The sequence below is a fragment of the Leuciscus leuciscus genome, assembly GCF_965113295.1.
Source record: "Leuciscus leuciscus genome assembly, chromosome: 21".
Lineage (NCBI taxonomy): Eukaryota > Metazoa > Chordata > Actinopteri > Cypriniformes > Leuciscidae > Leuciscus > Leuciscus leuciscus.
This window is the reverse complement of record NC_138745.1, coordinates 35424795-35449144: the sequence shown is the minus strand read 5'-3', so window position 1 is coordinate 35449144 and position 24350 is coordinate 35424795. Positions and strand designations below refer to the sequence as shown.

The window sequence follows — 24350 nt, the reverse complement described above, 5'->3', positions numbered from 1 at the left end:
TTGCCTGATACGTCGTTATTGAATTCAGCTGGTCACACCTTAGTATTAAACAGAACGAAACTGAAAATACACGCAACATGGCACGATAACATACATGACTTCAGCACGTGAATTCACCAAGGTAAACACAGTAAACAAAACAGTGTTTCCTAGCAACGACAACTGCAATAAAATCAAATGAGAAAAGAAACAAATACACACACTGGATGCTGTCCACTTCTTTTAGGCCGTGAGACAGATCGGTACCATTTTGAGGGATTAAACCGCATGGTGATTTTTGTGTAGGTATATGACTCTGTATTTGAAAAATGTGTGATAGCATTAGATTCAAGGTAGTTTTTGGTTACGGAGGATGATTTTCAAACATATGTCAAGAAAAAGGATAAATGAAATTTGACTTGGTGGCATTTTATGATAATGTCTGTCTAATGCCAGAGATTTGCCACATTGTTGCTTTATTAATGAGGTATTGAGGAAACAGAGTTAAAGGTTTCCAACCCAACATATATGCCTTTGGGAACAAGTAAGCGGTAGGGTCCGTGCATACCATATTAGATCATAGCTTTGTCAGAAGATTAACTGTTTTTAGTCTGGTATTGAGAAGGTTTTGGAACATGAGCAAAATAATTTATTTACAACAAATTTAACAGGAATTAAATGAACTATAGCTTTTACACAAAGAATGCAATAAATGCTACTGAACCTCTTACAAAAAGATGCATACTAAATACTAAATGACATACTAAATGAGTATCAGAGCCTGAGGAAGCATGTTGTATGATACACTTGTCTTCTGGCATTCCCTTCTCCTTTTCCATGTTGAAGTGGATAGCACCACCACTAAGCCTGAAACAGCATAAAACATTTGATTATCACACCTCCAGAAAAGTACTTGCACAAAATTCTTAAGTAGAATTCCGTGAAAAAGTCCAAATCAGAAAAAGCATGGGATCAAAACACAAAACAAAACAGACATATCACCATAAACTGTTGTTCAATAGAACAATTAAAAAAAAAACGATTTTCAACTCAAAGTTTCTCAGCGCCCCAGAGGCCTAGAAAGGTGGTTGACACATCATTTGAAAGCCCCGACACTGCCTCTTCCAATGCAAAAAGTCTCTATCACATCTGGTTCAAGAAAAATACAACCATTCACCTAATTGATCTGGTAGAGCTCTTTTTTTAAAGAATACACAGCAAATTATAATGATGGACAGGTGATTACCTACTCAATTTCTGAAAAGCCACTGAATTTTGGTTCTGCTTTTGATGGTCTTCAAGATCCTAAACTCTGCAAAAGAATAGAACAACCGTTTGGATTATAGAAGCATTTTTCTCTCTTGTAGTCACTGAACACCTTACCTTGAGATAGGATGATATAAGTGTTGATTTCTCATGAAAGCTACCATGGATTGGATGCTATCACACATTTTCCAACACTAGAGATGTGTACCTTCATGAAAATCAAAAAGAAATTTAATCCCTCAAAATGGTACCGGTGGCCCAAATTTGGGGTCCCGTCTCATGGCCTATTTTGCTTGACTGCTTCTTCTGTGCCCACATTCTCCACCATTAATGTCACATGCCATTATTTTACTTGACTGATACAACTTTTTGTAGTTTCTAATGTTGCTTTAATACATTTTTCAAATACCTTGAATTTAATCTAGGCTAAATAACAAAATGTTATATTTATTGTCCACAGGCTAACGGCACCCACTTCATCTATGATAACTTTATTCTGAGGACACAGAGGTCAGAGAAAATCCTGAAGCTTTCTTTCAGCTGTGTTTATCCTCAAACACCAACACTTTCATTGAATGTGGAAATCAACCCACTGGAGAGGTGCGAGTCAATTTTAAATTCAGACTTCTTTATCAGTCTTATTTATTAAAGCAGTAGTTCAACTAAAACATGGATATTTTCTCACCTTAATGTCCTTATTTGTTTTGTAGAAGAATAAAACATTGTAAAGCAATTAGTCCTCATGGAGACTTTTAAGCTTCAAAAAAGATGCAAGGATGTACTGTTTTACAAGTCATCGTAACTATGCCATAGCTTTGTGTAAGGAGCTTAAGAATCAGATTAGTCAGACTCATTAAAGAATCATTCAGTTTTTGTTTTAAGAACCAGATTCCTTGAAACGATCTGACTCAAGAAATCACATACAATTCGGACATAACAGGGTTCCCGCGGGGTCTTAAAAAGTCTAAAATTCTGAACTTTAAATTTAAGGCCTTAAAATGTCATAAAAACGGCCAGATTTTCATCCGTGGTCTTAAATTTTATTTAGTCAGGTCTAAAAAAGGTCTCGCCAACAGGCCATTCACATATCGCATCTTTTGCGCGCTCAAGTTCGTTCAAATGTAGGCGCGCGCTCATAATTGAAGCGACGCACTCGTTTTTTTTCCAGGCGCAGCGAGATAAAAAAAATCTCAACTCTTCAGAATGCCGCAAACGCACCGCAGGTCATGTGACAAGAACCAACCAATCAGCTTCGCCCCTTTCCGTAACAACATTGAAAGCTCACTCAACTGGAAGGATGCGGATGCACCCAAACACTACAGGTGTTTTTCTCTTCTCCGTAAATAAATCTTGAAGCAGAGCTACAGCAAGCGTTTCTCACCGGTGGAAATCCATTAGTCACTAAAACTTCTTTGTCATTGTGGAGAGCGCAGTGCTTGGTTGCATAGCAACGACAGACGCCACGGGAAAATCCGACCGAATTTTACTATTAATAATAAAAGATAAGCTAAAGTGCATTGTAAATGTCAGTAATTTTTTTTTTTTATAAAAAATTATTTAAAGTCTGAAATATGTGAGGTTTATCTTTTTATAAAAAACTTTTTTGTCAAAACTTTATTTGAACTTGTACATGTTAGTATATCACATGTTGCAAGACACTTTTAAAATCTGGCTATCATTTTTAATGGTATTATTTTAAAGTTTATGTAAAAAAAAAAGTGCATATTGATGCTAATTTTATTTGTTATTTGCTGGTTTTCGACATTGTGTAGTATTAGTACTTTTTGAACAGGATTCTGTGATAACCGTGGTCATTTTTGTCACAATAATCATTGAAATGAAATGTTCATGCCATTTCATCTCTAGTTATGATCAACTATGATCAACTAATTATGTGTTTTTTACAGTATAATATGCATAGTACAATTTTCTATAAAAAAAAATTATATATCTGATTCTGATTCTGACACACGTTGTTGGGTGTGGAAGGTTACTAATGTGATTGTTTTATCTGTAAACTAAATTAAATTAATGTTATTTCAATTACTTAATTAATTGAAATAAAATGAATTCTTTGATTTGAATTTTTTTTTTGGCAATGCGTCGTGCAGGTCTTAAATTTCAAACTTTATGGTCTTAAAATGTCTTAAAAAGGTCTTAAATTTGACTTGCTGAAACCTGCAAGAACCCTGCATAACTACTTCTCTCATCAACTCTTATGAAACTACCAAAGAGATCTAGGGCCCTATCTTGCACCCAGCGCAAGTGACTTTGTACACCGACGCATGTATCATTCCTATTTTGCACCGGCGCAAAGCGGACTTTTCCCTCCACAGAAGCACGTCGGTAAGTTAGGAAATACACTTGCGCTCCCGGGGGCGGTTCAGCGCAAAGAGGAGGCGTGTTCCGGCGCAAACGTTCCTTCATGCTATTTTGCAGGTTTAGAAAACAATTGCGCCACTAACCAGGAAAAAATAGTTTAAAGTCAGTGGCGCGTTGCGCATGTTATTCATATGCTATTTTAAGGGCGCATGCTTGGCCATAATCAATGTAGCGTGTGCACAACGCGCATACACTTTGATTCTCTCATCTACACAGAAGCAGCAGTTTTCATTTTTGCAAATCATACATTATTACGAACGAACGATAGATAGATAGATAGATAGATAGATAGATAGATAGACGATTTATTATAAAAGCATACATCTAGCTTACACATTTACCCAAATTATCATACGCCTGTTTAACCGAAGTTAATTTGGGTGGGTTTCTCCATTTCATTGTAACTTCTCTCTTCTACGGCCGTGACGAGAGCGTTGCTCTCCTTGGCTGTGAACCGCTCCTGGCGTGCGCCTGGCAAATCCGCCGTTACAATAGCAATCCGCTATGGAAAAAGCGCATCTGCTCTTAAAGGGAATGTGAGATGACGCTCTGATTGGTTTATTTCACGTTACGCCCAAACCACACCTATGAATAATGAAGCTACTTCAGACCAACCCATTTTAGATTTGCGCCTGGCGCAAGAGTCATTTATCCCGCCGGGAAAATAGCAACAGCGCCGAGACCCGCCCACAAAGTTACTTGCGCTTTGCGCTTGACACTTGCGTTTCAGATCGTTAAAATAGGGCCCCTAGTGTGTATGTCAAAATTTTCATTAAGTAATGACTTTGGGTTAGCCTGGTTAAAACCAGACCCTTCTCAGTTGAAACTGAGTGTAGGGTCTGGCGAAGCTATGTAGACAAATAATTTCCAAAGGGGCGTCACCAACCGATGTAGCTCAAATTCCTCTGGGCGCAATTGGATAGTCATAAAACCAATCAGATCGATGAAGGAGATGATGTATGCTTCGAGTGTTGTTCTTTGCTCCGGTTTTAACGAAAACGGTAAGTTTAAATCGCTCAAAACAGACGCGATAACTGATTCGTTTATATACTGTCTATGATTCGAACAAGTGATGTTCCACGGCGGCATCCATCTTTGTAATGAAATCTCCTTCAGCGTCGCTGCGCTGTCGTCATCATGTAAATCCCTCCCCAAACGTTTCTGATTGGTGCCGCGATTTCGGCGGCACAGAAATGAGTTTGAATGGGCTCTTCTCCAGACTATCCTGGAGAGAGAATTAAAATTCGCCGGAAGTAGTCTGGGTTTTCCCAGGCTAACTTTGGGTCTGTTCATTAAACAAAACTATTGTATGACTTCAGAACATTTATGAGTATGGATTATTTTAATGATGTTGCTATTGCATCTTTTTTTAACCTTGAAAAATGTCCCCTTTTGTATTTCATGGAAGAAATAATGTTATAGTTTGCAATGGCATGCATGTGAGTAAAGGAAGATAGAATTAAAATGTTTGGACTAACTAATCCTTTAAGCATAAAAACAAATCTATAAAAAACAAGTAGCATGGCTACAAATATATATGGTATTCTCTTAAAACAGTTTTTTACCCATATATATTTTTTTCTATTTCATCAGCATTGTGCACAAGACTCTTCCCGCTGATGAAGGCAGATATCGGGTCCGGATGATTCCATATCAGGATGATGAGTTTACCCGGCCCTTCACTGGTCGTGTGGATGCAGAGCTCGACCAGGAGATGCATGTGGAAGTTCGTGTTGAGGGGGTCGACAGCCGCCAGTTTGCCCTGGTGATGGACACGTGTTGGGCTACACCTGTGAATGATCCTGATTACAGCCTCCGCTGGGATCTCATCCTTTCAGAGTAAAGCAGGGATTTTTTTAGGATTGCCTGAGATACATTATCTCTCATGATTTCAAGACAAAAGCACAGGATTCAATTTTTGTTCAGTGGAAAGAAAGAAAAGAATTTTATTTGTTGATTGTCATTATTGATATTCTCAGGTGTCCCAATCCAAATGACGACACAGTGGAGCTGCTGCAGAACGGCGTCTCGACATCCAGCCGTTTCACCTTTGGGATGTATATCTACACTGCAAACTCCATCAGTCTTTACCTGCACTGTGCTGTTCACCTTTGCCTTCTGTCAAGCAATCGCTGCTCAATGGTGAGTTTACAAAACCTTGCATAATGATAATGATTAATTGATAATAAATGTAATTTATCACTTTAAATATTTAAAAATGACTGTTAAATTCTATTTTGTAACGTCAAATGCTCTATATTAGAAGATCAAATGCTTCAGTGTCAGATCTCATTAAATGCGTCTATAGCATGCATTTTGTTTATCGTGCAATTTATACGCGAGAATTAGTTTTTAGGTGCATATGATACGCACTGTAAACCCTTTTACAGTATAGGGTACGTGCGTATTATACGTTTGGGTAGGATTAGTGGTGTGGGGTACGTGGGTATTACACGCAATAAAGTGCGTATCATATGCATGCGAAAACTGTCTATCATATGCACGTAAAAACCAAGCGGCAACATTCTAATCTGAAAAATGAAGCCTACCCGGAAGTGCGAAAAACTGCAATACATCGAAAATCCGCTAGGGGCAGGTCCCAAAAGGGAGCAAATGTCCATACACCCCCATGTTAAAATCTCCGTTTTCACAGCATAAATTCATGTTTTTACAGGTTGGTCCCATGGACTTTTATTGTATTTTTCGATAGGTTCCGAGTGCCTGACAACTGTGAGGGGGGTGAATTTTTTTCTAACTCGTTAGTTTAGATCGTATTTAGATATAAAATGTATGACAAATAAGGGCGCGGTTGACAGCTTGATTGACAGCTGATAACGAGCATAGGCTGCGCCGAGTGGAATTCCTGAAATTTGACGTCTCGGCCATGATCTGACACAACACATCATACCACCTCTGTATCCTTTCTGAACATTTGTATTGAAATATGGCGCCGCCCATACCCCCCATAAACGGCCTCAAAACTGTTCTTCAGAAAGTCTATGGGTGACGTCTCAGACGCTTTGTCCATATTTTTTACAGTCTATGGTAAAAACAAATTTTTGCGTTAAGATTGCACGATAAACACAATGCGTGTTATAGATATGCATTTCATGAGATCAGGCTGGTATGTAAGGCTGCCTGTTTTTTCTGCCCTCTGCTTGAGACTTTCCTTTGTTTCATGTTTGTTCAGTGATATTTAACAGGGATTCACACAGCTGGATTTTGCTCTTTTCTCTATTAGGACTGTGCCTCTGGACACCAGCGGAGAGAGGGCAGGTCTCTGGACTTCCATGACAGTGCTTCCATATCCATGGGTCCTCTGGTGTTCTCTGAAGGGAACACAGGTGAACATTTCATTTATTTTAATCATTTGCAATAAAGGTTTCTGATGATTTCTGTCATGAATGCATTATATATCATATATATATCCCCTGTTCACAGATAAGTGGGTCCCAGAACAAGTGAAGGTATCTGAGGCTTCTTGTCTGTGTGGTTCTCTGATGCTGATACTTGTTCCTCTGATGAGTGTCCTGACACACTTTTAGTTTAGTACCACAACTTTTTACATGCATTTTGTCTAATCCCATTTTAATGAATGTAACATTGATGTTATACTGGTTTTGGGTTTCCAATTTTTTTCTTATCTCATGTAGTCTTTGTCTAGAATAATAAAAAATAATAATATTTAATCGTTTACATGAATTGTTATATACATCTTTTACTATGGTAACAAAGACAATCAGATTCATGTTTATTCAAAAGCATTAAAGGGATCATTTCTGTTTTCTGCTTCCTTTCAGTTCTTTTGTTTAAAAAAATGAATACGTTTATGTTGCAGCTCAAGGAATTATTTCTATAACAGGCTTTCAGTAATAGAAAGATGATCTGGTTCATGAACTAGATGAATACATGAATGCATCAATCACCTCCCTTTCATTGTTGATAATAGCAAACTGTGTAACTGGATCAAAAAGAATGGAACTACATGTGAGCTTACATGTTCAAATCTCTGTATACCTATATATATATATTATCTACTTGATAACTTTCACTTGCACTGATATAGCAAGATATTTTCTTCTTGCTATGTAAATGCATTTACAGTATATAATTCATATTCTTCAATATCTTAATCTTTGGGAGAAGAGAAAATTGAATCGCACTGACTCTCTCGTGAGAAGTGAATCTCATGTTTCAAGGCTTGTGACTGTTTGTTCGCTACTGATGTCACACTTTAATGTGTACACACTCCACGGACTCAGGACTAAAGCCTGGGTTAACAGAGAAAGTTGATGGTCACTGTCATAAAGGCTGATTGAATTGGTTTGTTTTTTTCAACTCAAAACTAATCCCGTAACCCTGATTTTGTTTAACTACCGTCATGGTACGAGCCCCAGGAGGGAGCAGGGCCAAAACAACAAACAAAAGGACTCCTAACTTAACTTTAGGTACCGGTATAATTTGCCTGTACATACACCAACACAATTATTAAATAAACAACAATTGAGCTTCCCTGGCTCCCTGACAACACAGCAAAACAAGAGAAAAGCATTTTCCCTCAAACAAAATGGCGCCCACCTCCTTACTTTTATATTATGTAAGTGCAGCACCATCTTTAAAAATTAGATTCATATTTTATCTAGTATATCAAATCATATGATGAGGACATAATGCAGAGAGTAACCCAAAAGGTATTTCTTTTGATGAGTAAGTAAAGTGGCTTCATGGTCTGCCTTTTGTGACCAGTTACATTCAGGAATAGTAAGAAAGAGAAGTATTTGTAATAATTGCAATCGTTTTGATCGTTTTCCATAATGGTTCCATAATGTGTAAGTGTGATTCTATAATAGAAGTGGATCAAAACCTTTCATCAAAGTTCTACGTGAATTTTGAACAATATCCGTTCTTGTCTTAGGACAACTTTGATAAACTTTTCTGATCCACTTCAAATGTTGACTACTATATATTTTCAATTCTAAAGGCTTTGAAGAATGTTACCGCACTGTTTGAATTATTCTCTCTGAAAAAGGTAAGATGCTGTGTGGTTCAGTCATTGCTCAAATGACCAAAGTTGTTTTTGTTCTAGTTTTAGTTTTTAATTAAATAAGGTGAAGAAAGACTGAACGGCTATTAATTCAGTGTCAGACTATTGACAAGTTCATGTCCAAGCAGTCTGGCACTCTTCTTAAATATTCCTACATCTTATTAAAGTAGCTGTAAAGTAGCTAGAAATGCATGTTCAGAGGTCTGCAGTGCTGCTGCATTGACTTTTGAAAGAGTCTTTCCAGTATGAGACTGAAACTGTATGATTTAATGAATGAATTTTTGCATGAGAGCAACTTTTTACCACTAAGACTTTTGCATGTATCCTAGTATTGCAAGTCTATAGGGGCTACCTTCTTGTTGCTTACTTTTTTTTTATTTTAAAGAATGTATTTGGAAGATTGCTAAGTGGACAGTGGTCATGTTGTGTGATGTTCGCTGGGAGATTAATACATTTAATGTCAATGTTCCTTTTAAAAGTGTTAAATTATGTAATTGTTTTCAACATATAGTGGTGATTCTACTAGTGCTTCCTAAATTTAAGAGTTAAACTACTGATGTGTGTATGTATGTATGTGTGTGTGTGTGTATATATGTATGTGTGTGTGTACATGCAGTGTATAGTTGCTGGGCATCTTGCTTATCTAGATTAATTCTGATTTTAGGTCAACTTAGATTAACTATTGTGTCCATTGTAATATCAGAGCAGCCAGTACACAACAGAGCTGCACAATGAAGTGACCCGATTAAATGGCAAGCATTGATACAATCTCTTACAAAATAAGAAGAAATGAAACACTGCTTTAAGGTATTGTTAAGCGTTCCAGTAATGATCCACCCACAGTTATTAAAGGCACTGATAATATTGTGAAAGCTGCAGTTCAGCATCACTGTATTGAACCACTGAAGAGAGAATCTCCCTGAGTTTGCTCTGATCTCAGGTAAAGTTATTTCATGTATATTATATTTAAATTACTTTTTTGGATTTTAATGGCTTACCACTCTAAAAAATGCTTGGTTGTTTCAACCCAGCTTTGGGTCAAATATGGACAAACCCAGCCGTTGGGTTAAATTTTTACATTACATTTTTAACCCAACGTTTGGGTTTGTCCATTTTTGACCCAAAGTTGGGTTAAAACAACCCAGCATTTTTAAGTTGAAATGAACATATATAGAAACATATATCTATTGTTGTTATTACTTTTGCAGATGTACAGTATGTGTATAATGTTGAGATGTTGTCTTTACAGATCTGTTTGTCACAATGAGGTTTCTAATTTCACTGTGTGCGTCACTGATCCTGATGGTTAATGGTGAGTGTTTTATACATCTTAAAATCTATAACTGACCAAATATGTCTCATTGGATTGACACTTTCAAATATGTGAACTAATAAGATACTCCTAAATTTAAATCTTTATGCTTGAATTTTGTTTTAACAGGTGAAATAACCAATGGACCAACAGGTACGGTCATTTTTTCACTTTATAACCTGAAATTCCTCTTTCTATCTTTTGCTTTCCATAAAAATGTGGGTAACACTTTGCAATAAGGTTCATTAGTTAACATTAGTTAACTACATTAGTTAGAATGAACTAATAATGAACTGCACTTATACAGCATTTGTTTATCTTTGTTAATTATAATTTCAACATTTTCTAATACTTTATTAAAATCTTGTTAACATTAGTTAATGCACTGTGAACTAGCATGAACAAACAATGAACAGCTGTGTTTTTAAAAAAAATAAATAAAAAATTTAACAAAGATGAACAAAAACAGTAACAAATGGATTGCTCATGGTTAGTTCATGTTAGTTAATACATTAATGTTTAATAAATTAACCTTATTGCAAAGTGTTACCAAATGTAGAAATGAAACAAGTGTAGTAGGGAATCAATCATATAGTAAATGAGCCTGTCATACTTGAGAAGTCTAGAACTTGCACACTTTTGAGGGGTCATTCTGTAGGTAGCCTAAATGTTTAAAAGTGCCGATGAACGATTAAATGCTCTTAATTAAAATTCTTTGCGCTGTGAAATATGTCAGACATTACATGGCCAATGTTCCTTCTGGGTTTTTTTTGTGTTTTTTGTTCTTGCTGAGCAAACCAAGCTTTCTCTATTCGAATGCAACAACCTGTCACACATTTAAAAAGAACCCACATCATAATACATTTATTTAATGTTTAAAATACTATTTATAATGCTCTAGATCGTTAGATCCACGGAGCTGCTCATATGCGTCATTAAAACTGCTTGACTGAAGAACTGGGAAACGCTGTTGTGTGACAGTAATTTGACCTATTACACAAACTTGCATGTTTATCTCTAGGTTTAATCTAGTTATTCATTAGTCAGCTGCTTATTGATGCTTTTCTGTTCTACCTTGAATAACGTGACGCTTCCATAACGTGTTGTTTCTATAACAGAGATGTGCACTGTTTCTTTCGCATTTTCAAAGGGTCATAAATTATAATACTGTGGCTTGGCTTGATACACAGTCAAATGGTGTAAACCTCTTTTACTGTACCAATTTTATGGGCCTTTAAAACTTTCGTGCGTATGCAATATCTTTTGTGCATGCACACACTTTTAGGATGAAATCTACGTAAAGTTTTATACATGAGGCCCCTGGTGTATATGCAGGTAGATAATACAAAGTGTATAATACAGAGATCTCTTTTGTCCATTACAGTTGCTTTCCAAAGCATCAGCAGTGATCCCTGCTACAACTATGAGTCTCTGGATCGTCCCTGGAGAGCCAACAATGAAAGTGGAGATTACATCTGTGATGAATCTTTCTCCTGGAATGGCTGGTACCGGCTTTTCTACTATGGAATGGACATCCGGATGTCAGAGACCTGTGTTAGTTCATACACCTGTAACACATACATCAGTCTGTGGCTCAGTGATCCTCACCCTCAGATAGAGGATGGAGTGGTGACCAGGGAGGTCTGTGGTAGTTATTCTTGGGGAGGCTGCTGTGATTACAAGTCAAACCCCATCAGAGTGAAAGCGTGTCCAGGCAATTACTATGTCTATGAACTTGTGAATCCAGTATTGGGGTGTGCAGGATACTGTACAGGTACTGTGCTTTTTGTATTTTTTAAGTCTTTCAAACCTTTTAAAATGATTTTTCTCATGGCATGAATTTCCTTCTTTTTAGATGTCAACACTACTTCACAGGCAGTTTCCACTATAAGTCCAGATATATTCACTGGATCTACCATCACCTTGAGTAAGTTGTATAGAATATATATGAGTGAATATATGATTATCTCAACAGCCATATTTGCTCTTGTTTTTTCCAATGAAAGTTCTAAATTAAAGGAACCGTATGTAAGATTGTGGCCAAAACTGGTACTGCAATCACTTTCAAATTACTGTAGAGCGGTGTATATGAGGGCTGCAACTTCACTTTTAAATGACAATATCCTGGCCGGACTACTGTTGTCTGTGATATAAGTATTTGAAATGAACATGATTTCTTAATGTCTAGTGACATATCAGGGACATTTTATGATTAATTGAAATACATTCCTTACATACGGTTCCTTTAAAGTTTAAATTGCAATTTGTATACATTAACTTGAACCATCACTATCTAACACGTGTATAAATGGTTTATGAATCTCATGATTATTTGTAGTTTGACTGGTTTAGATTTGCACTTGTGAAGTTCATCATTGAAATATAATTTGTTTTGGTCTCATCATCTCTCACTAACAGATTATGACCCGTGTAATAACTACAACATACTCGACAACTACCGGAGAAGCACACTCAATTACTGGTCTATGTATGGATCATTAACTGATCATGATGACACTCGTGTAGAATGGGATGGCTGGTATCGACTCTTCATTAATGGATCAAGTGCTCAGATGCCTGAGTGGTGTTTTTATTACATGTCATGTGGAGGTTTTAGTTCTCTGTGGCTTAATGGCTCTCATCCGCGGCTAGAAGATGGAGTTGTTACTCGTGAAATTTACGGCTCCCGTAATGATCAGTGCAGTCGCTACAGATCCGACCCAATCCAAGTCAAAGCTTGTTCTGGAAATTATTATATCTACAAACTTACCAGACCGACTCTTTCAATCCCAGCTCCTGTATATTGTGCAGGTACATTCATTCATCTTTATATCTGACATGCTTGTCATGAATTGTATTGATGGTTTTTATGTTATTATAATGCACACTTTCTGCGTAGTATCTTTCTCCACCCCAAGTGTCGACCCCTGCTACAACTATACCAGTCTGGATGAGCCTTGGAGATCCACAGACAACTCTTACTATAATAACTCTTACCACTATGGCATGTGTGATTATAATGTGGAGTGGAATGGCTGGTACAGGATGTTCTACAATGGTGAAAATACTCAGATGCCAGAATCATGTGTTAATCAAGGCATGTGTGGCACTTATAACCCACTGTGGCTCAGCGGCCCTCACCCACAGCTGGAAGATGGAGTGGTCACCCGTCAGGTCTGTGTCTCCTCATGGAGCGGTTGCTGTACTTACACATCCCACCCTATAAGAGTCAAAGCCTGTCCAGGAAAATACTATGTTTATGAGTTTGTCAAGCCAATATTTTGTGGAGCTTACTGTGCAGGTGAGCACTTACTCGTATGATCTTCAGCCATTCACTTTTCTGAATTTTGTTTAAAAATGATTGAAGTTGATATAAAATGTTCCTAATACCAGAAGCCTCAAGTCAGTCCATCTCATCATCGTCTACAACCACAGAGACGATCCCATCCATAGAATCCATTACTCCACCAATCACAACCACTGGTAAAGTCTTGCATCCTTCATAAACTCTTTTGAGCATCTTTTTTGGACGTGTTTTTATTAAACTTGATCTCTTGAAATGTTCCTGTTTATCGCATTAAGTAAATTCATAATAATTTCTGCAAAAAACACATTAGGAAGAAACAATACAGCTCACAAATGAGTATGCAATTCAGAATCTATATATTAAAATGAACATAGAATGCAATTTTAGATAAAGTGAAGTACTGAAACTTTGTTAATAGTGAAAACTAAACCACCAGTGTGTCTCAAACTCAGTTTATAACCCATGTTCACATACACCAACCATCAGACACAGGGAATTACTGCATGTACACACAAAAATATAAAAGAATCAGAGTGTAATTTGATGGCCTTTTATACATTCATTCAATTTTATAGTGTAGTGTAGTTCTTTGTCTCAATATTACTTGGGTATTACTATGGTTTTGGGGGATTTTTTAGACCCCCTGGCTATCTTAGACTGACACTAGTTTGAGAAATACATGAACAAGATGCAAAATGAAGTAATTAGCAAATAATACATGCAAGTGTAATAAGCAATCAAATCAAATCAAAAGCAGAGATCTAGGAACAAGATATTTTTGCAGATTAGTTTCAATTAATGTTTTGTTTTTGACTGCGGAGGGAGTGCCAGTTCTTAAAGATGTTTTAAATCTGAAAGAACAATCAAAATCTGATTGTTACGTACTGCTCCGAGACACGAAGGTTGAGGATCCAAATGCAGTTTTATTTAAAGGGTATACAGAGTCGTAGTCAAAATCCAGGCAAAGGTCATACACAGGCAGGCAATCCAACAAACAGACAAATCCAGAGGGTGAGGCAGAAACAGGAAAACCAGGACACGGGCAGAGATCAAGAACCAGGAACAATGACAACAAAGGAAACGCTCAGAAATGCAGTGTAATAACGTACAAGACTTCGCAGGGAATTATGAGGTGAACCAGGCTTATATGGGGTGAACTAAACAATATAATGAGTCACAGGTGAATGTGATAATCAGGGATGATGAGACCGGGCAGTGAATTATGGGAAATGTAGTTGTGAGTTAATAATGATAGTCTGATGTGGAGTGCCCTCAGGTGGCTCTCAAGGGCACTCCAAATTATAGACCCATTTCAAATCTTCCATTTATGTCTAAAATATTAGAAAAAGTGGTGTCCGCTCAACTGGGCTCTTTCTTGCAACAAAATGATATCTATGAAAAGTTTCAGTCTGGATTCAGACCGCATCATAGCACTGAAACTGCGCTCGTTAAAATCACAAATGATTTACTTTTAGCTTCTGACCAAGGCTGTATCTCAATACTAGTTTTACTTGATCTTAGTGCTGCGTTCGATACTATAGATCACACAATACTCTTAGATCGACTACAAAATTATACTGGTGTTCAAGGACAAGCACTAAGCTGGTTCAAATCATACCTATCTGACCGCTACCATTTTGTCTATTTAAATGGAGAAAAATCGATCATAACTCCAGTAAACTATGGAGTGCCGCAGGGATCTGTATTAGGCCCTCTCTTATTTTCAATATATATGATGCCACTTGGAAATATTATAAGGAAACATGGAATTAGTTTCCATTGTTATGCTGATGACACTCAAATATATATTTCATCACGGCCGGATGAAACCGCTAAATTTTCCAAATTGACAGAATGTGTTAAAGATATAAAAGATTGGATGACGTGTAATTTTCTTTTATTAAATCCAGACAAGACAGAGGTAATACTTATCGGTTCAAAAAACCGCCCACAAAACCTCGCACAATACAACTTTAACATCATAGGATGTCCTGTTACTTTATCCTCTACAGTAAAAGACCTGGGTGTTATACTCGATTGCAACCTGTCTTTTGAAAATCATATTTCATATGTTACAAAAACAGCCTTTTTCCACCTTAGAAACATTGCTAAGCTACGTAATATGCTATCAGTTTCTGATGCAGAAAAGTTAGTTCATGCATTCATGACCTCGAGACTGGATTACTGTAATGCTTTATTAGCTGGTTGTCCTGCATCCTCAATAAACAAGCTACAGTTAGTCCAAAATGCCGCCGCTAGAGTTCTTACGAGATCAAGAAAATATGATCATATAACACCGATTTTATCATCACTGCATTGGTTACCTATAAAGTTCCGTATTAATTACAAGGTATTGCTACTGACTTATAAAGCCCTAAACGGCTTAGCTCCAGTCTATTTAACGGATCTTCTATCGCCCTATAATCCATCGGGCTCTTTAAGATCACTAAATTCAAGGCTTTTGGTCATACCTAGGATATCCAGAACCACCAAAGGAGGGAGAGCATTTTCACATTTGGCTCCAAAACTCTGGAATAGTCTTCCTGATACTGTTCGTTGCTCAGACTCGCTCTCCCAGTTTAAAACTAGATTAAAGTCGCATCTCTTCAGCCAGGCATTCATATAATCCTACAGTTCAAACTACAATCCGGCCTCTAGCTCATAAATGCCAGAGGAGAACTGGCCCCCGACTGAGCCTGGGTTCTCCCAAGGTTTTTTTTTTTCTCCATTAGGTCACCTGATGGAGTTTTAGGACACCATTAGGTCACTTGATGGAGTTTTTCGGTTCCTTGCCACTGTTGCCTTTGGCTTGCTCAGTTGGGGATATTTTGGGGATATTTAATTTAATTTTATCAATCAATAAATTCCTCTTGAAACAAACTTTGTTGTATTATTTTAATTTAATACTGTGAAGCTGCTTTGATACAATCTGTATTGTGAAAAGCGCTATACAAATAAACTTGACTTGACTTGACTTGACTCCAGCTGATGACCGTTACACTGATTTTCAATCAGTCTATGTGTAGATCACCATTTGAAAATATATACAAATAAGTGTCAAAGCGTGTTTTGAAAGCATTGACTTCTTGAGGTCAAGTTGCTTGTAATCTTTGTGCTCAATTGCAAAGTTACTCAATTTGGCTGTTCTTAACACTTGTTTTGTCAGCTTATGCCTGGTTCACACGGGACGATTTAAAAATTGTCGGCGGATTTTCCAAACCTGAGAGACCCCACACACGGGGATAAAAAATCAAGGGTCTAACAGTTTTGGTCGTACAGTGTGTGGTGCACAGCCACACGGCAAAATCAACACATCACACACGAACCGATTTGACTCCCGAGCATTCTCAGGTCAGACGGGAAATCTCGCAAAATACCTCGAGATCAAACTTGACTTCAGAGTAAACAATCATGGCGGACGAAGAGGATGCAGTGGCAATAGTTTGTAGTTTGTTTTTAACCGGAAAAAAACGTTATCAGAAGAAAAGGCGATGATCTCCGACGTCCACCGGACTTTCTGGTGTGCGATGCCGCCGACTGTTTTGATTATGTTTCCCGGTGCTTCCTCGCCGCCTCGTCACCTCGCTTTCTGATTGGCTACACTCCACAGTCCACATGCTGCGTGCTCGGGGGACACCACACACGAGGAGAAATCGGGCCAAATAAATCCAACATGTTGGATATCCCCGATTTGAGATCGGAGCGGTCCCGATGTCCTTCCGAGCAGACGAGAGCAGTCTTAACACACCACACACGGCAGGAATATCTGATCAGATTATTTTTACGATAATCGGAGCATCCTTAAGATTGTCGGAAGGAGTGAATCGGGGCTAAAATCGGCCTAATTATCCTGCCGTGTGAACCAGGCTTAAATGAGAGGAGATGTTCTGAAAGTTCAAGACAAATTGTCTTCAGCTTTGAACTTAAAATTCAAATAAAACAGGAAACTTAGGTAAAGAGTGATCTGCAGCCAGTTGCATAAACAGTTAAGACTAGTCTTACAACTTAGTCATCACATTTTTTTCTTTATGACTGTTCATAACTGTTTTAAGTCAGTTATATAAAAACGTAGATTGGTCTAATTTGATACTAGAAAGTAATACTGATTGTCCCTTGACTCAACGCTAGGTGGTCATACTAGTACTTAAGACACAGTCTTAACATAAGGGCTATTTTTATGCAACCGGCCCCTGGAGATAACTATTTCATGACTACAAAAATGATACATAAAACAACATTCATTTATTATTTCAGCAAAATGCATATTTGTAATATACCCATATTTCCAACAGCTCCCCCTGTTGACCCCTGCTACAACTACACTATCCTGGATGATTCATGGAGAGCCACCAACAATCAACATTCCTCTCAAATAATGTGTGACACTGCGGTCAGCTGGAACGGCTGGTACCGTCTCTTCATTCAGGGTCAGAGCGTTCAGATGCCAGACACATGTGTTGATGAGTATAGTTGTGGCACTCATGCTCCACTGTGGCTGAACGGAGGACATCCAACAGTTGAGGATGGAGTGGTCACTCGAGATGTCTGCGGTCACTGGTGGAATAACTGCTGCGCTTTTCAGTCCAATCCCATTAAAGTCAAAGCCTGTCCAGGAGATTATTATGTCTATGAGTTTGTGAGCCCAACTACCTGCCATTTGGCATACTGTGCAGGTAAATATATTTACATGTGCCCTTTGTTTATGTAAGAGAACCTTGTTGGTAACACTTTATTTCGATAGTCTACTTTAGACGTTTTTCTAACTATAAGTAACTTTGCAACTACATGTCAACTAACTGTCATTAGAGTATTAGTAGACTGTCTGCTTAATATTAGCTAACACTTTATTTTGAGGGTCCCCAACAGATATTCTACTGACTGTAAGTAACTTGGCATTTACAAGTCAACTTATTCTACTAACCCGAACCATAACACCTAACCATAACAGTCTACTACAGTCTACTAATACTCTAACGAGAGCTAGTTGACATGTTGTTGCAAAGTTACTTATAGTTAGTAGAATGTCTAAAGTTGACTATCTAAATAAAGTGGAACCTAACTGTTGTTTTTGAATGTAATATTTATAATTTATTTTAAATGCAAGCCACATAAAATTGTTCCTAATACCAGAATCCACAAGCCAGTCAAACTCATCAGCGTCTACAACAACAGAGACGATCCCATCTATAGAATCCATGACTCCACCAATCACAACCACTGGTAAAGTATTGTCTTGCTTCCTTTATAAACTCTCATGATCATGTTAGACTTTTGTTTTGTTTGACCCATTACACAAGAGTGTAGAAAAAAATCATAGCTAAACTAATTTCTTCTGACTATAAATCACATTAGAAAACAGCTCACAGAATAATTATTTCCTCGATTGTGGAAATGGCCATTTGAATAATTTCAAAAACATCAACTTCCTCATCCTCTCAACAACCTTTTGTTACACTTTGTTTTTTTACACAATTTTCAGTCTTTCCTATAGTGATGGATGAGGAATTTGGCTTGCGTATCACATCATAATTAGAGCAGGAAGTTATGACTTACAACTTAAGTTTTCTTAAACACTCTTAAATATCAACACAATATGATTTGTTAGAATTTCTTGGGGTGAAAATAATTGTGGCACAAGTTTTGGAGAAATTTTAATTTTTTCTTCTTCTATAATTTTACCTTAGTTAAAGGATAGATTGTTGTGAAAACAAAAAAGATAAACAACATTTTATTCATATTTACCAAGGGTGCCAATATTAGTCCAGAGTAACTCCAGTCCACAACCAGAGGTCATCATATCCCACTACTAATAGCAGCCAGATTCCTCTCACATGACATAAACTCAAAATGAGCCTCACAAATCACTGTGAAATGTAAATGTCAAATCTTCTGTATTTTTTGTTCATTCTCACAGCAGCACCAGAAATATTCTACCCTTTCGGCTCATCAGGAGACACAAGAAATGCTGATGATGATGATGGAAGCTCCATTAAAATTCAGCTGTTGAGGCCTTTTCTGTTCTTTGGCCGAACATACCAGCAGATTTATGTAAGAATTGGATTTCATCTCGATTCTAAGTCTTAATGTGAGTGATTGCATTATAAGCTCATCTGTGGCTTTGATGTTTCAGGTGAATAATAATGGACACCTCACATTCAACCAGTCTTCATCACAATATTTGCCATACTCCTTTCCCTCTAATGGAAGCCAAGATATAATTGCTGGTCTCTGGACCGACCTTGACAACCGTGCGAGAGGTGTGGTTTCATATCATCAGTACACTAATGGAAGTGTTCTCACACGCGCCACTCAGGATATAAACAATAATTTCCCAAATCTGGCCTTCAACGCTTCTTGGGTCTTTGTTGCAACGTGGGATAAAGTTCCTTACTTATCCTTGTCTGGCACAGTAAGTTTGATTATGCTTCTGAAATGTGACTGTTTTTACTAAATTCAATTCAATTCAAATAAAACAATAATCTTTTTTTTTTTTATAATGAACAATGAAGAGTGATTATGCTTTTTTCCAATCTTTGCAGGAAACATCGTTTCAAGTGGTTTTAATTTCAGGAAGTAATTTTTCATTTCTTCTGATGAATTATGGTGACATTTCTGTAACAGAACGTCAGGTGGAGGTAAAAGAAACCTTTCTGTATCAGACTAAAATGTTACTATTCAATATTATATAAGTGTATGTATGTTTGCATTCTGTTTAAATATATAATTTGCATTTTTTACGTGTATTATACAGGCTGGTTATGACACTGTAACCTCCACACACTACTTTGTGATTCCTGGATCAGTCAACGGGAGCTTTATTCCAAACCTCAAGAGGTCCAGTAATGTCAATGTCACAGGCCGTTGGGCCTTCAGGGTGGACGGTGGACACAACCTCTCTAAAGGTAAGAGTTCTGTCTTTCTAGAAATAGATAAAAACAATAAGGTTTTGTTTTAATAGCCAATTTATCTGATAAGTTTCATAGAACTCTATGCAATGTTTTGATTGAAAATAATGCATCTGTTTAAACATGTTATTGAACAAATATTTTATTTGTGTTGCTTCATCATGAGCCCACAGAGTTCATCTAGTCTAGTGTATTCATATTCATATCATCATATTTTTTTTTATAAAGTCTCATCTTCTGCATGCATGGAGCTAAAAATCGTAAAAACAAACAAACAAACATTTAATTCTAACGTTCAGGTGGTTGCAAAGTTTGTTGAAAAACTCAGGCTATTATTATCAGTGGACCTCACGAGGGAAATTATTATAAATGTTAAAAAGATCCATTTAATTCACTAGATTTTTTTTTTTTAAACTTGAGACCAAGAGCAACAATCGGTCAGGGTGTAAGATTTTGTACACACAACGCTTAGCTATGGTAAAAGTGGAAGTTTTCTTTACGTTAGTGAGGTGCATTTAGCTGATACTGTTTTCCAAAGCGACTTCAAATAGTGGAACATGAGCAGCTTGTCACAGAGCCAGCAATATTCATAGTGTACAATTCCAGGTTTAATTGAACGCTTGTTTAGGAAGCAAGCTAGAACAGAGGTTAATTGCAGAAAAGGAAAATAAGAAGTATTGTATTATATCTATCTGTGCTTCCCCTTCTAGTTGATGGAAATCCGTGTTCTGAACTCAGCTGTTCTGAGAACGAAAGCTGTGGGATGAAAAATGGTGTTTACGGCTGTTTATGCAAAAAGGACCGTGATACACCACAATCACATTCTGACTCTTTTGGTTGGTGTAATTCCACAACTAAATTTAAAATATAATACAATATTCAGTCATTAATTAGCTTTGCTTTTTGACTCAGATGTCTCAGAAACCTGTGAAAGCAGCTCTGGCTCCATATCTGTGTCTCGCTGTCAGCTCTTTGAGGCTGGTTTTCCAGCTGATGTCTTACACCTCAATGATCCCAGCTGCAAAGGAACGGTCTGGAATGGCAGAGTGGAATTCCATTTTGATAACGATGAACACATCTGTGGTACAAATCTTGTGGTAGGTTTAACTATGTATCATTTATTCAAATACACCATCCAATTATTTGTATTGCCTGATGGAACCAACAGAGTTTGACCACTTGGGGAATCTCTATGAGACTTTGAGAAGTGTGTATGGAGGCTTGTAAGAGTACTGAAGAATCTGTAACAGACAGACCTCCCTAAAGAGAGATTCAGTGGGGAAAGATGCACAACACCTTGCTATGAAAGAGTTTGGAACATTTGCCCACATTCTCCACCATTAATATGTAACCCACCAATATTTCTCTTGACTGAGGGAAATTTTGGCTTAGTTTCCGCTGTTGAAATACCTTAAATTCATTTTAGGCTAAATTACTACATTTTACATTTGTTGTCCACAGGCTAACAGCACCCACTTCATCTATGATAACTTTATTCTGGGGACACCGAGGTCAGAAGGTGAAGGTCTCATTAGCAGAGAGAAAATCCTGAAGCTTTCTTTCAGCTGTGTTTATCCTCAATCACAAACACTTTCCATGAATTTGGAGATAAACCCACTGGAGAGGTGGGAATCTTTTAAGCAGGAAAAGCTAATGCACAGTATAAAAATGAGTAAATATATGTAATATAATACAATATAATATAATATAATAAAATATAATATAATATAATATAATATAATATAATATAAATGTATTAATCTACATTTCAAAATATAGATTGTGTTGAGGCAATTTTTTCTTTTTAAATGGATCTTGAACATTTCATCAGCATGGTGCGCAAGATCCTCCCCTCTGGTGAAGGCAGATATCTGGTCCGGATGATTCCATATGAGGATGATGAGTTTACCCGGGCCTTCACTGGTCGTGTGGATGCAGAGCTCGACCAGGAGATGCATGTGGAAGTTCGTGTTGAGGGGGTCGACAGCCGCCAGTTTGCCCTGGTGATGGACACGTGTTGGGCTACACCTGTGAATGATCCTGATTACAGCATCCGCTGGGATCTCATCCTTTCAGAGTAAAGCAGGGCTTCTTTCTATTCTTTTAAGCTTAGCCTTAACTCAATGTACAATTATTTACTGAAACAATTATATTTAAATCAGTTTTAGCATTGTCATAGACATTAGTCTTTCAGAATTAAATCACAAGATTCCATTTTTTGTACATGGAATGCAAATGTGTGATGATCTACAGATCACTTTGTATTGACTGTTTCAAAAAGGAAGAATTTGTCATTATTGATATTCTCAGGTGTCCCAATCCAATTGACGACACAGTGGAGCTGCTGCAGAACGGCGTCTCGACATCCAGCCGTTTCTCCTTTGGGATGTTTATCTTCACTGCAAACTCCACTAAGCTTTACCTGCACTGTGCTGTTCACCTTTGCCTTATGTCAAGCAATCACTGCTCAACGGTGAGTTTACAAAACCGAATTATATTTTTGTAAAATGTATTGTAACGGATTTATTGCTGTTACTTTAACATCACCACATTGATGTTAAAGTAACATATCAATTTAAATATATAAAAATGATAGTTAAAGCTACACTATGTTCTATCTAGCGTTTGAAGCATAAAAAAGTTAATTTTGGTGGTTATGGTTAAGGCCACGATTTACTCACGGCAAAGATATTATTTGTTGGAAACACCTATGCAGCGAAATACTGTTAACGAACATCTCTACGCCACCCACACTGCTGAGAATGGTGTTTAGATGAATATCTAAATGAAAATCGAAACAGCAGTTTCGTGTCCCTTTGTACTCTGATTACATTATGAACAGTCACTGCCAACAAACTAAGCCAACAATCATCTGCTAACAAGGTCACATATTAAGGTCTTGGTAGATTAGATGTCAAGCAAACAATCAGTTCTCGTGATTAGCGTAAGCATTCAAAACACACATTTTGAACGATGGTTATGGGAGGAATCGTTTACAACACAGTGCATTGCTGTGTATGGGGCTGCGTAGCCGCAGACCAATGAGAGTGCCTATGATAACTCCTGTCCACCTTCAATGGGCATGTGAGCGTCAGAACTGGACCTTGAAGTAGTGGAAGAAGGTCGCCTGGTCCAATGAGTCCCGTTTTCTTTTACAACATGAAGCAAATTGTCGGAGAGTCCTCTTTCCCAGGTGGAAAGTTACAATATGGCTTATTGTAAATTTGAGGCCCCGCTGGTGCGGGGAATTCCTGTAGCGTAGCGGTCGGACCTGATGTCTATACTCTAACAGAAACAATTCAAAGAAGCGTCAGGAGATAGTGGCTTTTAAAGGAACATGTCGACTTTTTGGGACTTTAGCTTATTCACCGTATCCCCCAGAGTTAGGTAAGACCATACATACCCTTCTCATCTCCGTGCGTGCCGTAACTCTGTCTGACGCACCCACCGCTAGCCTAGCTTAGCACAAAGACTGGAGGTAAACGGCTCCAGCTAGCATACTGCTCCCAATAAGTGACAAAATAACGCCTATTTACATATTGTGATTTGTATAGTCACAGCGTGTACAAATAACAAGGTCACATGAGACACAGCCATCTTCTAACCGTACACATACTGGGAACTATATTTTCAGAAGGTGAAGCACTGCTATTTGGGCAGAGTGATTTGCTCGCAGCGCCTGAGAAGCCCCGTGGTGAGGAGCAGAGAGTTCGCTCAGAGTTGGAGTAAATCACTCCGCAGACATAGCAGTGCTTCACCTTCTGAGAATATAGTTCCCAGTATGTGTACGGTTAGAATATGGCTGTGTCTCATATGACCTTGTTATTTGTACATGCTGTGACTATACAAATCACCACATGTAAATAGGAAAATGTTGGTGTTATTTTGTCACTTATTTGGAGCAGTATGCTAGCTGGAGCCGTTTACCTCCACTCTTTGTGCTAAGCTAGGCTAGTGGTGGGTGCATCAGACAGAGTTATGGCACGCACAGAGATGAAAAGGGTATGTATGGACTTATCTAACTCTGGGGAATACGGTGAATAAGCTAAAGTCCCAAAAGTTGTCGTGTTCCTTTAAGGAGGTCGCACCTCTCCAGTTTCACTTGACCAATGAAAAGGGTATAATTTCAAGTGGGAAAAGTTCCTTTGTTTGAAA

General features: G+C 37.7%; 1 protein-coding gene across 2 annotated transcripts in view; it reads left to right on the top strand.

Moving 5' to 3' along the window:
- LOC309485174 (uncharacterized protein) overlaps positions 1 to 24350 on the top strand; it is a 74143-nt gene that overhangs the window by 46517 nt on the left and 3276 nt on the right. The window contains exons 7-19 of one of the 2 annotated variants that reach the window (XM_082151863.1): positions 12883 to 13284; positions 13377 to 13466; positions 17583 to 17963; positions 18421 to 18510; positions 19205 to 19338; positions 19421 to 19699; positions 19830 to 19925; positions 20042 to 20192; positions 20906 to 21031; positions 21108 to 21292; positions 21657 to 21820; positions 22027 to 22272; positions 22506 to 22668. In XM_082151863.1, the coding sequence (XP_082007989.1) occupies positions 12883 to 13284; positions 13377 to 13466; positions 17583 to 17963; positions 18421 to 18510; positions 19205 to 19338; positions 19421 to 19699; positions 19830 to 19925; positions 20042 to 20192; positions 20906 to 21031; positions 21108 to 21292; positions 21657 to 21820; positions 22027 to 22272; positions 22506 to 22668 (2507 nt within the window). Of the gene's footprint in view, positions 1 to 1705; positions 1846 to 5220; positions 5467 to 5606; positions 5770 to 6868; positions 6972 to 7068; positions 7411 to 12882; positions 13285 to 13376; positions 13467 to 17582; positions 17964 to 18420; positions 18511 to 19204; positions 19339 to 19420; positions 19700 to 19829; positions 19926 to 20041; positions 20193 to 20905; positions 21032 to 21107; positions 21293 to 21656; positions 21821 to 22026; positions 22273 to 22505; positions 22669 to 24350 lie in introns of those variants that run through there. The other variant, XM_082151864.1, reaches the window with a different exon arrangement.